The sequence below is a fragment of the Herpailurus yagouaroundi genome, unplaced genomic scaffold, assembly GCF_014898765.1.
Source record: "Herpailurus yagouaroundi ecotype Mexico unplaced genomic scaffold, PumYag 248, whole genome shotgun sequence".
In the NCBI taxonomy this organism is placed as follows: domain Eukaryota; kingdom Metazoa; phylum Chordata; class Mammalia; order Carnivora; family Felidae; genus Herpailurus; species Herpailurus yagouaroundi.
In genome coordinates, this window is record NW_024412465.1 from 5,094,095 (window position 1) to 5,110,328 (window position 16,234).

Sequence of the window (16,234 nt, forward strand, 5' to 3'; positions counted from 1 at the left end):
GCATCCCGGAAGCTCTCGTAAAGAGGCAGGACGCTGTGCTGGTAGACTGTCCACCACAGGTTGAGGAAGGACGTCTGGTGCTGGGTCCCCAACCCGGAGCCGTCCTCCAACACCGAGCCCGTCTGCGGATTGTACTTATAGTTCCACGGCTTTGTGGGTCCCAGAAAGTGCACGACCTTTGCACTCGAGCCGAATCTGAGGAGGAAACACACAGCATTCCACTTTCCACTTGGAAGTGACCACACACACACACACACACACACACACACACACGGAAAGCATCACGCGGCCATGATACACGTCAAAGACAGCAGCAAGTAAACACCTGTCTCAACCCTTCTAATTGGACCCACACTTAGGTTTCCTTAAAGATAACGGTTTAAACACTCAGCATTTGCAGTATTTGGTTTTCTACATACCAAGGAACATAATCATAACCCACTGGGGTATTCCCCCCAAAGCAGAAGAATCAGTCGAGAACCTTATAAAGGTAGATACTGCGGGATGTAGCCCAAAGCATCAGCTCCTCAAACCAGTAGGGATCAAAACCAAAATCACTTTTATAGAAGATGGCACAGGATCCAGATGAGAAAATTGACTTCTCTCCTCTCAAGATTGTGGATTTTCTCCTCTCAACCTTTTTTTTTATTAAAAAAAAATTTTTTTTAATGTTTTATTTATTTTTGAGACAGAGAGAGACAGAGCATGAACTGGGGAGGGTCAGAGAGAGGGAGACACAGAATCTGAAACGGGCTCCAGGCTCTGAGCGGTCAGCACAGAGCCCGACGCGGGGCTCGAACTCACGCGAGATCACGCGAGATCTTGCGAGATCGTGGCCTGAGCCGAAGTCGGCCGCTTAACCGACTGAACCACCCAGGCGCCCCTAAAAAAATTTTTTTTGATGTCTATTTATTTTTGAGAGAGAGACACAGAGCACGAGCGGGGGAGGGGCAGAGAGAGAGGGAGACACAGAATCCGAAGCAGGCTCCCGGCTCCAAGGTGTCAGCACAGAGCCCGACATGGGGCTTGAACTCGGAAACGGTGAGATCATGACCTGAGTCGGAGTTGGACGCTTAACGGACTGAGCCACCCAGGCACCCCATCTCCTCTCAACATTTTAAAACATTTTTTCCATATCCGTCTTCCCATGAAATTTTAATACTATATTTGCACTGTAATGCGTGTTCCGCATGCACATCTCTGGTTTATACATTAAAAAGAATAGGATGTTTGCACTCCCCAAGGACCAATTTCTGCCCCTTGGAGGCAGTCTGGCCCCTGTTAAAAAAGCTTAGATTTTTTCACGTGGATTCTATCTGTACATATTTATCGCAATGGAAATTAAAACTGAGGAATCTGAAAACAGATTTAATCAATTCATTAGAAATCAATCACCCCCTGAGATGTTGATGTTCATTTCATACTTTTTTCATGAAAAATAACTGTATTTTCATGGACCATCCCAAGAGGAAACAGCCAGCTTCTTATATCTGTGTGCATTCAGGACACTGTTTTTGGTTTTTTTTTGTTTTTCAGTGCATTTTTTATTACATCATAGAGTGTCTGTAAAACTCCTATACGCTCATGAAAAAGTGAGAAGAAAAGAAAAAAATAACATCTTAGAATTATTTTTATTTTTTTATATCTTAGAATTATTTTTCGAGTCATTTTGACTTTGCAGACATTAAAAAGAACTGTGGGGAACCCCTTGGGGGTTCCTCGGACCACACTTTGAGAACCACTACCATTAAAACTCCCTGCCTTGACTTCCTATAACTTATAATTACAAAAGGCAAATGGAAGGAGGATCTAATATTTTTTAATTTTTTTAAATGTTTATTCATTTTTGACAGAGAGAGAGAGGCAAAGCATGAATTGGGGAGGGGCAGAGAGAGAGGGAGACACAGAATCCGAAGCAGGCTCCAGGCTCCCAGCTGTCAGCACAGAGCCCGACGGCGGGGCTCAAACTCACGGACCGCGAGATCATGACCTGAGCCGGTCAGATGCTCAACTGACTGAGCCACCCAGGCACCCCAGGATCTGATTTTTTTAACCCAAATGCCAAAAGCTGATAAAGATTCTAGAGACAGGGTTGCCGGAAAGCAGCTGCTCTAGAAGGATCTAGAACACAGAGAACTTACCGTTTGAAGGCGGGGCTGTAGGTGTATGCCGTGTTACTGCTCAAGTTGTAGATGAACGGTAAGTGCTTGTGGATGTCTGCCGTGGACCAGCTACTGAAGAAACTGTTCAGTAAGCCTTGATCTGCTCCTAGATGACAGAAGAGCGCTCGGAGAGAATTCAAGACGCGCTTGAAGGGCTTAATATACACACCAACCCACGAGGTCCCATTAGGTGTCTCCTCTCTGCCCACTACAACACGACCGGTCGTCTCAAAAGGGAGTGGTCGCCCACACCGTTAATCTTAACACCGCATATTGTCTCCAAAATTCTCCACCCATAACCTAGACCATTGATAATAAACTCACACGTTGTCTCCAGAATTCTCCATCTTGCCCACAACGAACCCCATCTGGTAGCAACACTTCTTCCTTTAACCATGTTTGCCTGGTGGGCAACTCCTGGCCCGTACCCAGACAGGATTCTCGATCAGTCTTGTGTTTTCTTTTACGTGACAACAGTCGTAGCACACTCCCCCTCTATTAAAGCCTGTTCCAGCCAAATATCGGCTTCTCTCTGGGTCACTTCATTCTACTCCAGGGGCTGGCCAACCAAGGCTTACCTCCTGTATGGTCAGGATTGGGAACCCTTCCTTCCTACTCACTGCGGATGTTTTCAATGCTTTTCTACGTTGCGTATTTACTGACTGACTTCACTAATTCCTAACACCCTGCCTGGCCCTATTCTTCCACACCCGTCTTTAACTCACTTCGATTTGCCATTCACATATCTGGGGGAAGGTGAGCATGAGGCAGGGATATGGCTCCGGGGAAGAGCCCCGTTCTCTTCCACCCACGTCCGGCTTCCCTCGCTTACCATCAAAGCTGCCGTGGTCCATGGCATGTCGCAGCAAGAGGCCGTGCGTCTCAAGAGATGGTTGGAAGACGAAGACGCCGCTGTTGAAGCAGTCCGGCCACCCGGGATCCGGGGCTGCGGAAAACTCCACTCTGTCAAACAGCTCATCGATATTGGACAGCACCTGGCAAAACACAGCATGGGAAACCGTGTGGCCACACATCTCTTACCTCTGGGATGCGGGTGAAAACGCCAGACACTTAAGGATGGGCAGACTATGTCCAGCGACTGGAAACCCGTGCGTGTTTTTTGACCGACTCTTCTGTTAGGCTTACAAGAGACACAGGAGAGCATTATGAGTAACACTGCTCTCCGGCTCATTTCAGGCGCCTGAGGTAACACCATCTCTGAGACGACATTATTTTCTCAAGGTTTTTAAAATCCCGTGTAGAGCTTGCCCACCTGAATATCCTCTTTAATCCAGCAAAGGTGGCCAATGAAACTCTGCAAACCCGTGAACGGAGAGGTTTCCAAGTCAACGTGATGTTGCCTTCCAGAGCTTAACTATTAATTCCAGATTAATCCCTCCAACACCCATTGCCTTTCTAAATTGTGCTCCGCTTGGAAAAGGAAGAGCTTACTCCCATGTTGCTACGGGTCTTATTTTCCTTGGCACCTCCCCGTCTTCCCATAGAGATGCTTTTGCCCCACCAAGACGACGTACAATGGACTGGCGACATCCCAACTCCCTGTCACGCTTTAGCTTTCCAATGGCTGGTTTTGAAGGCAGCCAACATAGGCTCCCACCCTTTGGGTCACTACCCTAAATGACAAAAGAGGGAGCCACAGCCTAAGAAGCCAGCTGTTCCAGTCCCATTGGGACTATGCATTTCAATATACAATCAAGGCAAAATACTTTTTTCTAATTATTCGATTTCGTGTAGATGAAACGATGTGATTAGAAATCCCTCCTAGCAGGGCGCCTGGGTGGCTTGGTTGGTTAAGCGTCCGACTTCAGTCCGGGTCATGATCTCACAGTCTGTGAGTTCAAGCCCCGCATCGGGCTCTGTGCTGACAGCTCAGAGCCTGGAGCCTGTTTCAGATTCTGTGTCTCCCTCTCTCTCTGACCCTCCCCCGTTCATGCTCTGTCTCTCTCTGTCTCAAAAATAAATAAACATTAAAAAAAAGAAATCCCTCCTAGGGAAGGAGCATGGCTTCAAGTCCCTTAGTGTCCCGAACGGGGACTACGGCAGTGCAAGTGCTGTGTTATACCTGGTCCCGATGCGCTGAATGTCAATGCTGGTGACAGAGATGGAGGTGGGGACCCAGCAGTAAGAACCAGCAGGCTACTTCAAAGGGGTCTTTGAGGGGTTCCTCGCTGTCCCCCCGTACTCACCAGAGTATCTGCATCCAGGAAGACGCACTTGCTGTAATGGGTGAGGGTCCAACAGTGAAGCTTGGTGAGGGTGACCCCAAGCTCAGGCCTCTTCAGAAAGGCCAGGTGGATGTAGTCTGCACTCTCCATCAGGTTCACCTCGATCACCTCATCAAACACCTTCGACAGGATAACCCTGGAAAAGAGCCACACCAAATACTAGGAGAGCAAGGGACTATTCAACACAGAACATGCTATCCCTTCAAGATGACACCCCTTTGCTACTCACAAAACGGAGCATGGATCCAAAACCCCAAGCAATCTTTGTGTTCAGGCTTTATTTTTGCCATGGAGTTTTGTATACTTCCCACTCATGCTTAAGCCTTACGCAAACTTAAAAAGCTTGACAACTATACAAAATTGTCTTAGACTGATTCTGGTCATCCCTTAAGAAGGCAATTCTCTTAGGAAAATGTGGGTGCTGTGGGAAGGAATGCTGAGCAGATACAGACAATCTCTATCAGTTTTTGTTTTATGATCATTTTTTATTTTTTTCATTTTATGTATTTACTTTTTGCTTGTATTTTATGTATTCAAAACCTACATTGTTGGTTGCATACAAGTTCAACACTCAAATGTTGAAAGACATTTTGTCAAAATGAAATTTCCCTCTATTCCATTAACTTATTTTTTTGCTTATGTTCTACTTCATCATAGACCAGAATGTTTGGGGATGCAAAGAATTAAGGAAGACCTAGAAAAAGGATGGTGGAAGGTCAAAAGGATACAGGGAGCCAATCAGGAGAGTTACCCATGCCCAAGCTGGAAGCACTGTGAACAGGAAAACAAATAAGAAACCCAAAGTATAAAATGAATCTTCATGGGTCAATATTAGTATTAATATTAGTATCAAAAATATATTAATATCATAATATTAGTATTAATATGCTAATTAATAGATAAGTAAATGGGAAAGAAGGACTAGCAGAAGAATTCCAAATAATAAATGTATTAGGAATGAGGGAAATAGAAAATCACCACTGGGGGTGGCTGGGTGGTTCAGGTAAGCATCCTCCTCTTGATGTTGGCTCACAGATGGTGAGGTCGAGCCCCGCATCAAGCTCTGTGCTGACAGCGTGGAACCTGCTTCAGCCTCTCTCTCTCTCTCTCTCTCTCCCTCTCCCTCTCTTTCTGGCCTCTCCCTTACTTGTATGCATACCCTCTCTCCCTCTCTCTCACAATAAATAAAATAACATTTGTAAACAAGAAAAGAAGATAAAATCACCATTAGGCTAACACTGCAGTAGTAATTGCTGTTGACAAGGTTCTCCGATGGATGCTAAAATCAATGGGTGAAGGTTTTGAGAAGCAGCAGCATGTTTTCATAGTCTGAATGTATCTCCCCAAGATATTTATCAATTACAAAGACAAAAATCATAACCCCACAGATAGAACCTTATCCATGTGACCAAGGTTAATATCACCCTAACAGGACACAGCCACATCACATACTCCTTGATAGGATGCCCTAAAAGAGGTACATCACTCCTGCAGACTTTTTTTTTTTTTTTTTTTTTTTTTTTTGCCAAAAATGCCTAACCTCTCCTTACGAGAAAATACTGGACAAACCCAAGCTGAAAGGAATTCTATAATATAACTGACCAGTACTATTTGAAAATGTCAAGATCAGGACACATAAGGAAAGAAAAAAAAAAATGTGATAGACGGGAAGTCACAAGGGCAGATGTGATAATTAATGCAGGGTCCTGGATGAGAACAGAATCATCTAATATCAAGCACATCCTTTCTTTTCCACATTTTGTGTTGCTGTTGAAGGTGCCTCCTGTACACATCCAGGATATGGCTGGATTTTATGTTTATTTTCCCCTGGTGGTAGTCTCTCTCCCTTAAAAGGGGTTTTTAACCCATTCACCTTTAGTATCATCATTGACATATTCTTACTGAGTCCTGCAATTTTATTCTCCACCCCCCCTTTTTTTTTTTACATTTATCATACTTTCTTCTTCTTTCTAATCCTTTCCCACCTTCCACTGCATGGATTCGATTTTTTTTTTTCCATTCCGTGCATTTTTCCATTAATGCTTGGGAAGCATACATACCCTTTATAGTCTTCTGGTGGTTACCATCCTCAGACTGTCAACACATATATTTGAACTTATATTTTCTGGGGCACCTTGGTGGCTCAGTAGGCTGAGCATCCAACTTCAGCTCAGGTCATGATCGCATGGTTCATGAGTTTGAGCCTCACATTGGACTCTATGCTGACAGCTCGGAGCCTGGAGCCTGCTTCAGATTCTGTGTCTCCCCCCTCTCTGGCCCTCCCCAGCTCGTGCACGGTCTCTCTCTCTCTCTCAAAAATAAAACATTTAAAATTCTTTTAAAAATATTTTTTCTACCAAACGTAAAGAGAGTCGGCATCTGTATGTTCACCCCAGAAGAGGCAAGGACATCACCTGATGTTCACTTCTGTCCCTCCCCACTGCACTCCACAATCACCTTGTTGTGGAGTGTAAATCCCAGACTATTTTCATAATTATGCACAATGCATTTACAATTCAATCCGAGTTCTACTTCTTGATTTGTTTAGCAATGCTTCTTATATTACAAGTTCCTGCCTGGATTCATAGTTCATTCTGGTTGAGTACATCCTGAAGTAATTATGTTCTCAAAAGGTCTTTGAGGGGTAGAATTATTAAGCTTTTACGTATTTGGTACATCTTTATTTTGCTTTCGAACTGCATTAATGTGGCCGAATTGAGAAATCCCATTCCACAAGTACTTTGTGCTCCAGAGAATGTGAGACATCCACTGTCTCAACCTGACGGATGCTCAAGTGCACTTAGGGCCTTTCTCCGCTCTTTGCTGGGTTCATTCATGTGCTCAACGCTCAGGGGGCATTCACAACCTAAAATCCTTTCTCAAAGCGGAAATAGGAGATGAGTTCCTCCCTACAATCCATTCTTTTTCTCCTTTTGAAATTTCCATTATTAGGCAGGTGTTGGCATTTCCCAGTCGATCCGTTGTATCCCGTACCAGCTTTTACGCTCGTGCCTTATGTTTTCTTGTGTGCTTCACTGAACAGTATTGAAAGTACCTACGTGTCTGAAAGAGTGCTATTTCAATGCCAAGTTCCCCTTGCTTTTAGCCCAGTTATTTATGGAATTTATGGCATCCTCAGGGTTGTGTAAAGATCCGGGAGCCAGGAGGGTGGAGGGCAAAAAAAGCATCACTCAGTGTTGCTCCAAATAGATGCTGGTATCATGTCCTTGAATTCTTTTGTTCAGTTCTGCTTGTTTTCTCAAAATAAATCCCTGGTCTTGGAGTTGAGTGTCACGAATACAATTTGTTTGAAGCTCCGAGCACGTGCTCCTGGGTTTGTTTCTGTGCAGAAAGATGACTCCACTCTGCACTTGGACCCTACAGCGGACAAAAGCAGAGTGGTGGTCCCCATACTCACACCCTTGGTCCCTCGCGGTCACCTGTCACTGTCTGTCTTCTGGACCACAGGGCACCGTTCCTCAGCTCTCCCAACGCCTGCAAACCGTGTCATGGTTCTGCAACACTGGACCTTCCCAGGGTTACTGAACGTTTCTGAATATTTTTGGCTGTTCTCTCTAAAAAACAGAGGACTGTTCTCTCTAAAAAAAATACGACGGTCCCCAATCACCGGGGCAACTGATGGGACAGTAGGCAACCAGGAAGTACCCCACGTTTTCCATCTTAATCCCAACCGAGCCTAACCTCTCTGGTTATAAGTATCCTCCAAAAATACAGTGATGCTTCCCACCCTCAATCCCTGTTACGTCCACCTGTCCGTCTGTGCGTCCTGTTTGTAAGACTTCCTTGAACATGATACAGACAACAAGCCTCGTCCCCACCGCAGATCTCCTTAATGTGCCCCTTAGTTTATTTGTTTGATCTTTCACGTTTACACATGGTATTTCTGACCAACAGAGGTCTGGCTCTCAGCCTCTGATTTAATTTAGAATGGTTTTCCCAGCTTTCGGATGAATGGCCCATCCATCATATCAGTGTCTGGAGACACGTGTCTTTCCGACCACCGCAGGGAGGGTCGTGGGTGGTGACTCTACCGGCATATCCCAAATGGAGACCAGAGATGCTGGTCAGCACCCAACAATGCACAAGACACTCCACAACAGACAGACATCCAGCCCCAAATGGCAGTAGTGCCCGAGCCAAGGCACCCTGATCTACCGACTTCTAAGATTTGTCTACATTTTTAAAAATGTTACACTTCCTCATCTGGATTTCATCCTGGTACACGTTTAACTTTATATTAAAAGGACTGGATCACTGCCTTTCTCTGTAAATCACCTTGGGGTCTCAAGCTTAGGACGGTTTGTTAAAATACATGAACTCGTTCATTTCCCCCCCTAGGTTCTGAGATAGTTCCTATCACATGGAAATTAATTTCTTGTGGCCAACGTAACAGAACGTCCTTGATCAACTGCCCAGTCACAGGACCTTCTAACTGATAAGTCTCTGTTCCCCACCCCCAGGTACTGGGTAGCAATGTTTTCTATGCCTTCTAGCATTCTTTTTTAAGATTCCATTTTTTTTTAAGTTTATTTATTTATTTTGAAAAAGACAGAGAGAGCACCAACCGGGGAGGGGCAGAGAGAGAGAAAGGGAGAGAGAGAGAGGAAGCAGAATCCCAAGGAGAGAATTTCTGATTTAAAATGTCTGAGGGTAATGCTGTTTTTTAAATGTGTTTTGCTCTTAATGTCTACGTTTATCACATTACAGTCAAAGGACATAACATCCAATTCCTGCGCCAAGTAACACATTAAATGCCTCCTTGTGCCGTGAGTATAAAATCAATTTTTCTAAGTGGTCCGTGGCAGATGAGAAAAAGGACCATTGTTTATAGAATGCGTAACGTTTAAGAGATACCTTATGCTTTATTCATTAGATCAACTTACTTACATGTCTGCTTTGTGAGTTAAAAACCAGCAAAACGCTATGAAAAGACTCTCCCTCTATGGTTATTTCCATTTGCCTGTGTATCAGATAGGTTTTATTTTTATGTGCTTTGTATAGGGATCGTTGGTGCAGGGGCTTGAGCGGTATTATGTAACGTGTGAGTTCTCCACTTGATTAGATAGCGTCTCTTGCCTGGATCCTTGCACTCGGAAAAACCCTCTGATCGCCTCTCCTTTTCGTTCCTTGTACGTGTGATCCAATCCATCTGTCCATCCTTTATCAAATAAATATATCAGATAGAGGAGGAGGGGTGGGGGTTGGGGAACAGGTGACAAGCACGAAGGAGGGCACCTGTCACGAGGAGCCCCGGATCCTGTATGGACATGTTTAACAACTATATTATACACCTGAATTCACACAAGTCTGTTCTTACAACAGTCACCTTCAAGACAATTCTCTTTAGTAGGAAGGTGAAGAAAAAAGAGAATTCTCTTTATTAGAAGCAAACGTAGCCAAGGAAAAATGGGCAGTCATGGGATCTGCTCCTGGAGTCATGACCGGGGTCACCCGGAAAGCACCCAGAAGGAACGCGGGGTTGCCCACGCAAACGAGCACCATTCGTGACCGTGTGGTGACACCCCTATGCGCGTCTGCACAAACGGGAGCCTCCCCACGCTCGGGTGCGAATGCACAACCCGCTGTACAGAACCAAGACGTCTGAGGAGCTCACGTGTCTGCACTCGCGAGCACGCGCCCACGGCCGTGAAGGCGTCGTGATCAATCTGAGCTTGGAATCGTCCTCGGCCTCCCGTGGCAAACCTTGCGTGGTGATCTCAAGGTCCCGGACTATGGAGCGCCTCAGTTCAGATCGCTGCACGGGCACCCCCTGTTCCCAGGACACACGTCAGGGGCCCGTCGAGGCAGGAACCTGCACCTGCTTCCTTGTCCCTGCCTGTACAGACACTGTGTCCGCTGACCGTGGGCCAAGCGGGGGTCCTGTTTCTACTGGGCTGGTGCTGTGTGCCCGCAACGCCCCCACCCCACCGCCTCCGCTCTCCTTCATGGGACCATCAACCCCACCCTCGTGCACCGCCGACCTCCCGACCGCTCCCAGTGGCTCGTCCTGGGGAGCAGGTGGCAGGCACAGCGTGGATGTGCAGGCTGGGATCCCAGCTGGGTACGCCCGCCCAAGGGGTGCTGCTAACATGGGGCCAGAGAGGGGCACCGACAGCAACCAACCCATCAGGCACCGTGAGGCTTCTCGATCAGCCATCCCTCGCGTGGCTCGCCTGGTTGTGACATCCCTGGGCCTGCTGGCCGACCCTCCCCAGCCTCTCTCTCCCAGAGTCACCACGAGAAACCCAGAGCTCTCCTCCGTACCCAGACGCGCACTCACCACCACGGCAGACAGACGCCCGGAAATCCGCGTGCAACACGGGGACACGTACGCACTCATCGGGAAGCAGAGCCCCGTTCCGCCCTCCCAAGGCTCCTGCAGAACCGCCTGAGGATCCCCCGACTCCCGAACTGACATCTTTATCTTCCTCTGGGAGACCTGCCTACGTGGATCACAACTGGCGCGTACCAGAGTCACACGCCCCCCGTGACGGCCTGTGATCCGGACCCCCCGCACCTCCCCGAGCATCGGAGGCCTCGCGTCCCTGCACAGCAGCACAGAAGCGGCCGAGCGCGTGAGAATCTCCCCGTCTTACCTGAGCAGGCTGGACACCTGTGAGGTGATGAGAACCACCAGCTTCCTGGTCGCCCGCTGCGTCCTCAGCGACTGTCCCAGCACCAGAGCGCCCTGGCAGTACGTGTCATTGGTGGCCAGAGTCACAAACGCCTGGTCCAACACTGTGGACGTGGACAAAAACACCAGAGTGACGTCCCGAGGCATCTCCCCAGGTGGCCGGGTTTGAGGTCAGCCCTGTCTCTGCCTCTGAATCATCGCAAACTGCTCGATATTTCTCAAACGTTCCCTGGGAACACTTTCCTTACATCCTTTGTTTTTTTTTTATGTTTTCCTTTATTATTTTTTTAATAACCTGTACATCCCACGTGGACCTTGAACTCACGCCCCTGAGATCAAGAGTCACACGCTTCCCAGTCGGGCTCCCTGACGTCCCTTTTCATTGCAAAACACACACAGGGGAGTCTGGGGGGCTCAGTCGGTTGAGCGTCCGACTTTAGCTCAGGTCACGATCTCACAGTTCTTGAGTTCGAGCCCCGCGTGGGGCTCTGTGCTGACAGCTCAGAGCCTGGAGCCTGCTTCCCATTGTGTGTTTCTCTCTCTCTCTCTCTCTGCCCCTCTCCTGCTCACACACACTCTCTCTTTCTGAAAAATAAGTAAATATTAAAAAAAAAAAACTAAAAAAAATCACACAGACACCCATGGAGTGTAAGGAGACCCCACCCGTGAGGCACAGCCCAGCAGAATATGATTATAAGGTACTGATGCTCCAAATATCTGATCCTGAGCCCGAGCACATGGAAACGAGTCAGCCACCGTCCGATGATCCGAGCTACATTCTAGATGCCCGTGAGACTCGCCACAAAATAGCTACGCCCGGTTTCCCAACGCGTGGACAGGACAGGAGGAAACAGTAACAGCAGATCCCATTGAGGGCCATTTGCAATCCAAGTACAGCGTCCCTCCCGGTGTTCGTGTCTCCTGGGACTTCCAGACTCAGTTCCTGGTCCGCCCAGAGCGCGTTGCCAGGAGAGACACAACAGCGTAAAGAAATCCTGGGCAGGCTCCGTGCTGTCTGCAGAAATTAAAATTCGCAGCACGCGGCGTGGGGCCCGAACACACAGACCTCGGTTCTCCAAGGCCAGAGAGCCGAGCTGAGCCCTCTACTCCCCTCCCCTCCCCTCCCCTCCCCTCCTAGCAGGACTGGCGGCTCCCAAAGGAGGGCCTGAAGGACTCACATTCACAGTAAATACAACGTGACAAAAGCAAGCTTCTGAGCGAGGCCTGTTTCTTGGGGCACCTCCCTGACCTTTACATGCCATGGGGCTACATTCCAACGTGCACTTGTGACAACAGGATCCCGTCTACACGTGGCTGCTGCTAAGAGGATTGGGCGAATTCCACGGTCTCCTCTGTGGCTTGAGTCTTACCCCACACTTGAGAACTCAACTTTCTAGGCGCCAAATACCCATCTACCTACGTGTTATCTAGCTGTCCATACATGATTATCTATCTATCTATCCATCCATCCATCCATCAATAAATCCATCCATCTATCCACCCATCCATCATATCTATCTATCTGGAAGGCGGAGGAGACACCCCTGCGATGTCTGAGACATGGGAACAAAGACTGGGGTCGCCCGGAGACCTCACGGTGACGAGAGAGAGCCCCGGACCAGAACGGATGGCCCTGTGACAGGATGGCCATGCAGACAAGAGGCAAGTGTCGCTCAACTGGCCCGAGATAAGGTACTGGGTGGAACAGAACACGAAAGTGTCCAAGCACTGGTCACGGCACACACTGGTTTTGCAGCGTTTCGTAGGGACATAAATGTACCTGATGTAATCGATGGGTGTTATGAGCTGACTTACGTCCCCCCGCCAAATTCACACAAACTCCTCCCCCCTGGGACCTCAGAATATGGATATATCTGGAGATGGGGTCTTTGAAGAGGAGATTAAGGTAAAATGAGGTCAGTAGGGTGGGCGTGGGCGTGATCCCACAGGACTGAGGTCCTTATAAGAGGAGTTTAGGATACAGAATGGCACAGAGGGACGACCATATGAGGACACGGGGACAAGACGGTCTGCACACGAAAAAGAGAGGCCACAGGAAGAACCAGTCTCAGCCCCGCCCGGATCTGACTCCCAGCCTCCAGGACCAGGAGAAAAGACACGTATGTTATCTGAGACATGTCATCGAGGGTATTTGGCACAGGAGTCCAGTAATGGCACACCCAGCCCAGGGGAAAAGCAGCAGAGAAATCACCCAGTGACCCTTCCTCACAGGAAAAGAAAATCCCCAACGAAGCTTGCTCGGATAGCACCCAAAAAAGAACGTCAAATTCTGTCCGAGCGCAAGGTAACACCATGACCCGACAAAGACCCAACTAGGTTACTCCTACTCATTGATCTTTTCGATGATCAGGAGCCCGGCTGCCCCGTCCCTAAGGCAACCGTCAGGCCCAGAACAATTAATTAGATTTCCAACCATCTCACGTTTCAGAACGACCGGGATTGGACACATCAGCGGCTTCCTCGTGAGGCACGGGGTCTCCGGGGACCCCAAATGACGCACTGCGGACAGGCAGTTCGTTCGCTGATTCCTACAAAAGTCACAGCCGGGGCTGGGACCACTGAGCGGGTTGGACACAAGGACCCGGGCCTGATTCTGCTCAGGATGGACAGCTTCGTGATCCCGCTAACAGGAGTGCACAAAATCACTCACGGGGAGGACCCCCATCAGAGGAAGCAACGCAGACCAATGGGTCTCCACCTTGACAAGGATGAGAATTCACCCACCCACACAGTCCTGCTTTTAAGAAGCTACCACCGACCAAGTTTCCATAAGGCATCAGCCAATGCGGGCTTAAGAAAAAAAACCGAAACAGATATTCCTGCAAAAGCGAGTTCAGCCGGACGAACGTGGCAGCTGAGAGTTTCCCAGTGGGTCTGGAAGAAACCCGTTTATTTTTACCCGTGTCTCTTCCTGGCCTGTCCTCCACTTGACCTGTCTTCCATCCGCCCCCCTCCGAAATAACACAGCCGGCTGGCTCCCTCCCCCGCCCCCTCCGCTTTTACTCAAAGCTGGTTTCTGTTCCCCCCCGCCCCCACCCAAGGAAAATGTGGAATCCACAGTTGGGGTCTTGGAGCACGTTGCAGGGCTGACCGGGATGTGTCCCAACGCCTCTCACTGAATGCTGCCATTATCCACAGGCCCCAGCGGCTTCGGGAAGGTGGTTTCCCCTGGGCAGGAACGCAGGCCTCTCCCTGCAACACAGGACCTGTTTTCCTCCTCCTGGGAACAGACTCTTAACAGCGGGAACCACAGGGAACCACGGTCCCGCGTCCCCACTCAACAATTCTCCTTTCTAAGGCCAGGGATAGAGGAAAGCACAGATTTACCAACCTCTGAATAAAAAGTAATGTTGTTGTTGTTGTTTTCTTTGTCTAATGGGCTCATGCACGGTCACGTCTGGTCTGGTGCCAGACGGGGGGAGGTGGCTTTGTGCCAGCAGGAGGACAGGCATCTTTCTCGGGGCGCGAACGTCACATGCTAATCACCTAATTGTGTGGCTCCCTGAAGTGTCCACGTTTGACGTCCACAAAACCCAAGGCCACGTGCGAAGGGCTGGATCTGAGCCCTCGGGGTCAGGCCCAGCCTTAAGTCCCAGGCGGGCGGCCACCCCAAGCCTGCTGCGGTGCGGGGAGATGACCCGAGCCTGCTATCTGTCGCCCGGTTGCTGAGAACCCCACACAGTGCAATCCTGTGGCCAAGAAACCAGCCCCACTGGAAGTCCCCGGGCCGCGACTGACAGGAGGAAAATTCGGGAGTCTCCAAGCCCCCTGCCCGTGCTATAAATGGCCCCTCCCCGCTGGTGAGACTCCCCCCAACTCCGCCCACCTGGCAGCACCAGGCTCTGCGAAAGCTCGGAAACACTGGGGTGGCACTGGGGAGTCGAGGGGCTTGGGGAGACTGTGGGGGCACAGCGGCGGTCTCTCCAGATCAGATGGGTCTCACAGGTGCCACAAGGAACAGGGAGGCTGAACGCAAAGCCTTCGCCCACTCACCCGGCATGGTTCCGCGCTCGTCGCCTGGAGCACAGTGAGGCTGACCGCCTGGGCTCTCCTGGGCGCGCGGGAGGACTCCGCCGGCTGGAGCAGGGCCTAGCAGAGGCGGCTTCGTCGTCGTCGTCGTCGTCGTCGTCTCCAGGGGACCCGCGCGGAGCTCCAGGCCTGCAGGCGACAGCTGCACTCCAGATACCCACAGCTGCAGCCCCAGCCCCGCGCGCCCCGACCCTGGGCCCTGCTGAACCCGAGCCCCCTCCACGACCCCCGTGTCCTGCACGTCCTCGTCCGTGCTCGTGGGCAGCCTCTGTCCTCCAGCCAAGCTCCCCTCGACCCTGTTTCCTCGACCCGGAGTCACCTGCGACCCCTCTGCGCCCCGGGGCACCCTCAGGCTCGCTATGGCCCTAGCCCGCCCGCCCGGGTGTCAGAAGCGTCCCCGCCGTGCCCGGCACTCCCTCCAGCCTCCGCCCTCCAGCCTCCGCCGTGTCCCCCGCTCCCTCCGGGGGCCCCTAGACCCCTCGGAGCTCCCGAGTCACCTGCGGCCCCGCCGCGCCCCGCCCCTCCTACGAGCGCCCGGAGGCCTCGGCCCCACCCGGGCCCCGCGCCCCAGTCGCCTCCTTCCCTGCGGGTCCCCCACAGCGTGCGCCACCCCGCCCCTCGTCCCTCGGCTCCCCCGCAGCGTCCCCCGCCCCGGTCCCCGCCACGCCCCAGCGGCCTCCACGCCCCCGCACGTCCCGAGCGCACCAGCAACCCGGAGACACCCTCCCCGGACTCCTGCCCAGGACCCCGCAGCCCCGCGCCCCCCCCCCCACACCTCCTGCGCACTCCGGCAGCCCTGCGCCCCCTCCCCAGATCCCTGCCCAGCCCCCTCAGTCCCGCCCCCCCATACCTTCTGCGCGCCCCCCACACCTCCTGCGCGCCCTCCACACCTCCTGCGCACTCCGGCGGCCCGGCGCCCCCTCCCCCGATCCCTGCCCAGCCCCCGCAGCCGCGCGCCCCTCACACCTTCTGCGCGCCCCCCACACCTCCTGCGCTCCGGCAGCCTCTGGCCGGGCAGGCGCTGGGAGGCCCCGCGGCCCGCGCCCCGCGATTGGCCGCTCGCCGGAAGCCAGGCCCCACCCCCGCTCGGCCGCAGGGGCACAGGTCCCCACCTCCGCCGC

At 51.0% G+C, this 16,234-nt stretch overlaps 1 protein-coding gene across 1 annotated transcript in view; it reads right to left on the reverse strand.

Moving 5' to 3' along the window:
• The window catches only part of GYG2 (glycogenin 2), a 30,450-nt gene extending 14,269 nt beyond the window's left edge, over positions 1 to 16,181 (reverse strand). Inside the window, exons 1-7 of the mRNA XM_040460149.1 lie at positions 16,080 to 16,181; positions 15,078 to 15,242; positions 11,026 to 11,167; positions 4,370 to 4,544; positions 2,995 to 3,157; positions 2,142 to 2,268; positions 3 to 195 (exon numbers count right to left, since the gene is read on the reverse strand). Of these exons, the coding sequence (XP_040316083.1) occupies positions 3 to 195; positions 2,142 to 2,268; positions 2,995 to 3,157; positions 4,370 to 4,544; positions 11,026 to 11,167; positions 15,078 to 15,084 (807 nt within the window). The 5' untranslated portion in view covers positions 15,085 to 15,242; positions 16,080 to 16,181. The remainder of the gene's footprint in view (positions 1 to 2; positions 196 to 2,141; positions 2,269 to 2,994; positions 3,158 to 4,369; positions 4,545 to 11,025; positions 11,168 to 15,077; positions 15,243 to 16,079) is intronic.
• Positions 16,182 to 16,234: the final 53 nt, after the last annotated feature.